At 36.3% G+C, this 7586-nt stretch overlaps 2 protein-coding genes across 2 annotated transcripts; both read right to left on the bottom strand.

The window, feature by feature from the left end:
* Positions 1-2188: 2188 nt before the first annotated feature.
* Positions 2189-4537, bottom strand: LOC127082341 (nudix hydrolase 2). Its single transcript, XM_051022577.1, has 7 exons — positions 4532-4537; positions 4091-4222; positions 3908-3973; positions 3671-3808; positions 3510-3587; positions 3374-3424; positions 2189-2334 (listed from the first exon to the last, which is right to left on the bottom strand). The coding sequence occupies exons 1-7, from the start codon at positions 4535-4537 to the stop codon at positions 2194-2196; spliced, it is 612 nt and encodes a 203-aa protein (XP_050878534.1). The 3' UTR covers positions 2189-2193.
* A 1699-nt stretch (positions 4538-6236) lies between these two features.
* LOC127082340 (uncharacterized) lies at positions 6237-6791 on the bottom strand. Its single transcript, XM_051022576.1, has 2 exons — positions 6342-6791; positions 6237-6256 (listed from the first exon to the last, which is right to left on the bottom strand). The coding sequence occupies exons 1-2, from the start codon at positions 6787-6789 to the stop codon at positions 6237-6239; spliced, it is 468 nt and encodes a 155-aa protein (XP_050878533.1). The 5' UTR covers positions 6790-6791.
* Positions 6792-7586: the final 795 nt, after the last annotated feature.

Below are 7586 nucleotides of genomic sequence, written 5' to 3'. Positions count from 1 at the left end.
GAAGTGATGACCTTATAAGTACCCTCCTCGAGTCCACCGTATCAGAAATAGTAACATCGATTAATGACACATTATCAAGACCGATCTCTTTGGTTCAAGAGGCGTCGTGATCTCAACCTTTGATCCATGGTGTCGTGTCATCGTAGTGCATCATAAGCTCTATTTTACTGTAGTTTCTGCAATCATCACCTTTTTTGGTTCCGCAACGGAATAGAAACTGAACTGGTCTTCTCACCTCTTATTAGGATGATCCATTGGTTGGCCTTATCCCCCATAGAGAGCATGTTTCCTATATTTTTTTAGTATTTCTACCTAGCTTGGACAGACTGTTGGTGAGGTTGGGGTATAAGAGGGTGGGACTAGGCATGGTATCGAGGTTGGGTGGGGCAGGTTTTTACCTCCCCTATACCTAAATCTAAATCTCTAAATAATCCTTATTCCCCACCCCTATTCTTGACAATGTTAAAGAATTAAAATCCAAGTCGATCCAAACAAGTTCGAGTATCCCCTCCTTGCCACCTTCCTTGTAGTGGAATCATTTTTTTTTAAAATAAAAATATTCCATTTTCCTAACATCAAATGAAATTACAAATAATAAAATAAAGCAATCTCGAAAATTTTATACATACATTTCAGATATTTCAGATGATAAAGTACAAACAAAAGTATCAAAACATTGATTATACATTCAATATTCCAAATTATCAAAACAAAATAATAAAGTATATAATAAAATAAATGGGGCGGATTCGAGGGTGGGCATTAGTGTTCCTATTACCGACTCGTCCCCATATATTTTAATAGGGGAAAACCCATACCCAGTCAAGGAAAACTTCCCCGTCAAACTTAGGGAGAGTTCAAGTGGATCTCCTCGGGTACAATTTATGTTGCCATGCCTAGGTGGAACCTTTGATATGGATCTCCTCGGGTACAATTTATGTTAGTAATATTCTCATTATCATCCATAAAATACCTCACATTCAGGATTCAAACAATTGGTGGTGGAGATATGCTAAAAATGTCTTCTTTTTTTCTACTAGCTTGTACTTAATATGCTCTTCTAGATCTATATCTACTGGTTGGTTCCCATCCTAATAGTGGGCAACTAATTCTTCCTCTAGTCCGGGGTAACTAGTATCCATCTAAAGTTGTTGTTTTCCATTAGGAACTTCTACAAAATAAGATACCCACTAGAAAAAATTTATTTATCCAGAAGGTCTTTGATGATCTAGGGGCATCTTGTATGCTTTGTGTATAGAGTCTGTTGAGCCGGTTTCTCATCTTTTTGCACTACGCCAAACAAGACCTTAGACAGCGCTTTTTTTAGCCTTAGACAGCGCTTTAAAGCGCTGTCTAAGCCTCCGCTGCTAAAGGTTTAGACAGCGCTTGTTTAAATCTTAAAAGCGCTGTCTAAGCCCCCTCCCCTTAGACAGCGCTTTGGCCAAAAGCGCTTTCTAAGACCCTCCTATTTTAATTTTTTTAGGTATACCTTAGACAGCGCTTTTGGCAAAAACGCTGTCTAAAGGGGGGGGGGGGGCTTAGACAGCGCTTTACAAAAAGCGCTGTCTAAGCCCCCCCTATTTTAATTTTTTTAGGTATACCTTAGACAGCGCTTTAGGCAAAAGCGCTGTCTAAAGGGGGGGGCTTAGACAGCGCTTTTCAGAAAGCGCTGTCTAAGCCCCCCCCTTAGACAGCGCTTTTGCCTGAAGCGCTTTCTAATCCCCCCCTTAGACAGCGCTTTTTACAAAAGCGCTGTCTAATGTATACGAAAATTTTTGAAGCTTTTGTTTTAAACCACATTTTTTCCAGGTTTATAAACCAGAATTTCTACCTGTTTTCAACCAGATTTTGACAGACAGTTATCACATTTTATACATGCCATTTTGGCCTTTTTTCTACCAATTTTTGGCTAACAAATATAAAAGCGTGTGGTGGAAGTCAGAAAGATCAATAAGTCACGTAAATGTGTCAATTAAAATGAAATTGTGGGAGTAGATTTTAATGCAAAACTCATTAAACTCTATGACAATTGTTACACAAATTTCTATTAAAAAAATTATTTTACAATAATCTAAATAAGTTAATCAAAACCAAATCACTAAAATACAGCCTAATAGCCTAATTATAGAATGTATCATAAACAATAGAGATTCAAAGCAATTCTTAATAGGATTATAAGGTATGTCAGATGCTTCAGAGGCTTGATGCTGACAAATTATCTCCACCATTGCTGCCATCACATGTTTGGATGCCAGTTCCTGCAAAGGAGCAGCTGTCCTGACTGTTTAACGAACTTGAGAATGCAACAAGTACCATATGTGCCTTTGTTTCAACCTATGTCCAAGAATGACATACAAAAAGGTAAGTGCAATGAATGAAACATGCCAACAATGCAGTTTACTAGTATTTACCTTATGTACGGCATGGAAACCAAGTGCCCCAGCCACTAATAGATGGAGTCCAGCTGCCATCTCAGCTGACTCAAAATGTTACAGTAAGGCACTTCATCAAAGTTAACCATCATTTCAAGTTACAACACTCAAGTAAACATTTACTATAAAAATAATTTTCTTGTATCATCAAAAGCATAGTTATGTTCAAATATCAAAGTCCATCATGCTTCCAACATGTACTCGTACACTTCAAAGGTAATCCTCACAACTGGATAGGAAATACAGATTGGAAACATCATTTCTAATTAGTATTCTTGGTGAGAAGCAAGAAGCAAATGCATGTGATTAAACTTAGCAAACACAGGTCGTGCTTAACCTTGTATTTGACAACTACTTTTTGCTTAATATAAGTAAATGTAAGAGGGAGAAGATATGACAATTTATGTAATTCAAGCCCAAAAACCATGGAAAGAAAAACACAACTTTTTCCCTAACCAACTCTCCTTTCTTTCCTCAGGGAATTATTTTAGTTGGTTTCGATTCCGGTCTCTCACTTAATTATGTAACAGATTAGTAAATCCTAAAAAAGGATTCACCTACAACATGGCTACGTAAAGCAGTTGGAACAGACAAAGGAACCAGAAAAAGTAACCTCACAATTTTTTTACTGTACAAATATTGTCATTTGTATGTTGCTAATATCCAGGCAAAACTAACAAAGTCATTACAAGAGGTAATGAGACAAGATACAGTATTCTAAAATATGAACTCAGTTTTTACAAACTCAGTTTTCAAACTAAACATAGTTAAATATATTAATAAAAGAAGTGTTAAAGACTGTTATAAAGGCCATAGAATATGAATACGGTAGAGTATACAATGTTGTAATATAAATTTTGAAGAATGTTTAGTTAAATATATTAATAAAACGGTCGGTGACAAAGAAAAACGAATCTGTACTATATTTTGTGTTTGCTTACCCCTGTCTCTTCCTTCACTTCTCTAATTACAGCATCACAAATATCTTCACCCTGTAAATAGAATTAAAACATGTCAAAACTCAAAAGATTGAATTTCCATTTTCATAATTTGATCAATAATCATTTCGACGTATACTTCATTCACAGCTCCTGTAGGCATCTTCCATACACCTGTGCCTCCAAATCTACCACTGGTTTCCTGAACCACAAGCACCTATCAAATGAAACAAAACCATTCAAACAGTATTACAAACAAGAAACAGTATAATAACCACAAAATGATGTGTGAAAGATCACCTCTCTCTTGTTATTGACAACAAAAGCACCAACGCCGACACGGTGTGACGCGTTTGCAGGAATGCTATCAGGGGTATCAGGGATCCAATATACAAGCATCAAGTAATCCGACTCGGCATGATGGTACCTAAATCCAGCCTGCAATACAGTAAAAACAGTCGTTCGGATTCGCAATCAATCCGTTCCTAAGCTAGTTGCTGCTGTAAAACATGTAAAACATAAATGTATATTATATACCTGGACAGCAGAATGAACAAGGTTTGAATGTTGCAAGGGTAAATTGATCCATATACCCTTTTTTCCCTGTTTTGAATAAATTAAATTAAATGAAACTGTATTAATAATAATAGTAATAATTAATTAGTGAATGTAGCTAATTAACCTGTTGAGTCCATTTGGTAGCCGTTCATTTCCAAGCACAGACTGAGGCTTTTTGGATGGACCCTCCTTTGGAACATGTAAATGAGATTGGCTGAACTGTCCAAAAGCATCAGATCTAGCGCCGGACTGGTTTGGTGAATATTGATATTCAGGTAAAGTCCTTGCCAAAGCCTAGAGTAAAGTTCATTTCAAGTCAAGCTTAAATAGAGAAATCAAGCAGTAAAAAACTAAAAATAATAGATTCTTATTGAAGGGTGAGATTCATTTAAATGCGATCGAAAATGCATTTTCAATTTTCATTTACTATCACTTGGGGGAGAAGCAATCCCCTAGTGAATTTAACGTAGAAATAGTAGATTCTTATTGAAACATGTGCTAAATTAGTTTTACATAAGTGATAACTATGCACATTTCATAACATTGAGTTGGGAATGGTGTATGAAAGTTGCAAGTGCACCACACATAAAACAGTAAAATGACCACCATGGTAATTTAAACTCAGCTTAAAAAAATAGCTTAATGCTTCTCTTCAATGAATTGAATCAACAACTACAATGTTGAAGACTGTGTTCAGAATACTTACTAGTAGATGTTCCTCTAGGATCAAAATCATCAAAGTCATCCTCAGTATTGTTTGCAGTTACACTTGAACTTTGAGAAGGAACTGAACTTGCATTAACAGATGACTTCGATGCTCTAGATGATGTCTTTTCCTTGCTTTTGCTGCAAGGAAGACATTCCGAAATAAGAATACAGGTAACAAAATAGAACGATTGCAGTATGGCAAGGTAGAAACATGTGTCTATCCGCGCATAAGACAAAAAGCAAGTGAAAGTAAAAGGATGGGTCGAGATAAGCATCTCAATTCTCAACCATTAGTCAAATTCCTATACATAATGTTTTCAAAAGTAAAAAAAGCTTGTTGAATTAGGCAACAACGATCAAGGATTAAAGCTGAGTCTGGACATCTATCCTGTGTGAGCATGTAGTAAGTATCATGCTGCCTGTCTTTGACTAGGTACATATTTATTTCAGCATAAAACATTCCAAACTTTCCAAGGATTATCTATGGCAATACATTCCAACTACATTATGGAACTACTGAACAAGCATAAAATACATCTATGAAGATCAAGCACTAGTGTCAAAGTTCAAGATATTTTCCCCTAACAGTAAAGATAAAAATAGTTACTAGGTACTCCAGATTCAAACTTTCCAAGGATTATCTATGGCAATACATTCCAACTACAGTATGGAACTATTGAACAAGCATAATATACATTTACCATTGCTTGCAGACTATATTACTAGTTAGACACACCCCACCTGACAGACCGTGCAGAAGCCTTCTTGAAGGAGTTTTCTTGATCGTTACTTGAGTCACCATAGCGTGATTTTCCTGAGTAATCTTTGTCTACTTTTTCTTCATCGTAGCGCCCCTTGTCTCCGTAGCTATCACTATACCTATCACTGTCTCTTGAACCAAAACCTCCATATTTACTACTGCTCTGGGAACTCCCACTACTAAACGAGGTTGTCCCGGACTTGTATGTGATTCCACTAGATGAAACTCCAACATACCTAAATTAAGCACCCCAAATAAAAACAAAAATATAGTTTGCTGAGAACATAATAGTAGCTTAATCATTATGGGATTGAAGCTATATCTCACAAATTCTATCAAAAAGACATGAGCATTTGAGCTTGACAACATGGACCCAGATACTAAACCTTTGTCAATACAAGGAGCAAACCAGAGAAAAATAATCCTGTTCACTCATCACTGCAGTTGATCGGAATACTTTTCTACACAGCCTAGGACAAAATAAACTACCACGTACAAGGATTACTCAGATGAAAACTGTCCAATATTAAGAAGACATTACCTTTGTCTCTAACAATTCTTCGTGAAATTTCATTTAGAATCTCAGCAACTTGTGAGTCCTTTAATGCAGAAGCTCTCCTTAATTGAATTAAATCAGCTACAACATCAGGGTTGAATGGTTTCTCGTTCAGAGCATATCGGATGTATTTGCGCAAAATTTCTTCCAAGACAAAACCTGTCTGGATATGAATTTTTTGTTACTTAAAATCAATGACACATGCAGAGGAAGTCAAAAGTATGGTAAGCCAGCAAACAGAAAAATGAATTTCCATGAGATTTTTCCAGCCAGCAAAATGAAAGCTAAGAACTACTTTCATGATCTAGACAAACAAACAAACAAACAAACAAACATTATAATTTCCTATAAGCGCAATGAACAAAAAAAAATCCAAAGAAACAAAAAACCAACCAATTTCCTGCGTTGTGCTTTGGGAGAACTGAATTTCCTAACGGTTTTAACAAACGCGATAACGAAAGTGAGACCAGCATAACCAAGAGGAACGGCGAGAATCCACGGCAACGAAGTGGGACCCACTCTCGGACCGGGAATCGCTTGGGTAACAGAACCGGTGAACTCAACGAGGTCGAGAGCTTTTTCTTGAATCCACGGAAGTTCCTCTTCTACTTCAACCTCAACAACTTCATCTTGTCTAGATTGTTTAGGGTTATTGTTACTGGAAGGGTTTTTCGATGATGACGCTGAAGCAACGGTTGAGATTGAAGTAGGTGATGATAAGAGTGGTTTTGGGTGGAGTGTAGGGAAAAAGAAGGGTTGAGATTGAAAAGGGGTTAGGGATGGGTTTTTGTTTGGGAGAGAGAGAAAATGGGAAGTGAGAGAAGAAGTGAAAGCCATTGGAATGGTTTTTTTTTAATTGAAAGACTTTAAACAGCGCTTTCTCAAAAGCGCTGACTAAGGTCTATATTTAAAAGCGCTTTTTAAAAGCGCTGTCTAAGGGGGGGTCTTACACAGCGCTTTTTAAAAGCGCTGTCTAAGACCCCCCCTTAGACAGCGCTTTTAGTATTTTCTTGGAACATTTTCAGCGCTTTATTTTAATTTAAACCTTAGACAGCGCTTTCTGTTAAAAGCGCTGTCTAAGATGCGCTGTTAAAAGCGCTTTTTGGCGTAGTGTTGTGACATGTGAGGTAGATAAATTCTTGTGGTATAAATTTTTTAAATGGTTAGGGTGGATTTTAGTGCTTCCTAGATATACCATCTCTTTTTGAATGGTTAGGGTCTATAATTTTTTTGAATGATGGGTCTATGATTAGAGGTGATATTTTCATGATTTGAATTTCTATTGTCTGATCCATTTGAAATTCTCTGAATGATAATTGTTTTTACATGTTTGACTACTAATGCGAAAGAGGTTGAAGAGAAAAATAACTTCCTTATCTCAAAGTGGTATTTTAGTAGGTATGCGGCTAACTCATGTGTTTTCTTTGATTGACGTGAAAATCATATTCTCTATCTTAGTCAGTGGCGATTTAAAAGTATTTGACTTGGTTCTTTTGGAATAGTCTACTTGACACCTTCCTAAAGTTTTTATCTTTCTCAATAATGATGATATTTTTGACTAAGATCTAGACTATTTTTTTTTCAACTTAGTGTGATGTTTTTGTCTCTTATTTTTATTTATAGGTTGGATATCA

The sequence above is a fragment of the Lathyrus oleraceus genome, chromosome 5, assembly GCF_024323335.1.
Source record: "Lathyrus oleraceus cultivar Zhongwan6 chromosome 5, CAAS_Psat_ZW6_1.0, whole genome shotgun sequence".
In the NCBI taxonomy this organism is placed as follows: domain Eukaryota; kingdom Viridiplantae; phylum Streptophyta; class Magnoliopsida; order Fabales; family Fabaceae; genus Lathyrus; species Lathyrus oleraceus.
The sequence above is the reverse complement of the archived record's forward strand: the minus strand, read 5'-3'. Positions and strand labels throughout refer to the sequence as shown.

What these genes read in the sequence shown, in the direction of transcription:
- LOC127082340 (XM_051022576.1), bottom strand. Translation starts at nt 6,789, where the DNA reads ATGGCTTTCACTTCTTCTCTCACTTCCCATTTTCTCTCTCTCCCAAAC. An exon ending in ACAACGCAGGAAATTGGTTG is followed by an intron (nt 6,257 to 6,341) that starts GTTTTTTGTTTC and finishes TTGTTTGTCTAG; the next exon opens with ATCATGAAAGTAGTTCTTAG.
- LOC127082341 (XM_051022577.1), bottom strand. An exon ending in TTGTTCATTCTGCTGTCCAG is followed by an intron (nt 3,809 to 3,907) that starts GTATATAATATA and finishes ACTGTATTGCAG; the next exon opens with GCTGGATTTAGGTACCATCA. An exon ending in AAGTGAAGGAAGAGACAGGG is followed by an intron (nt 2,335 to 3,373) that starts GTAAGCAAACAC and finishes TCTTGGACATAG; the next exon opens with GTTGAAACAAAGGCACATAT.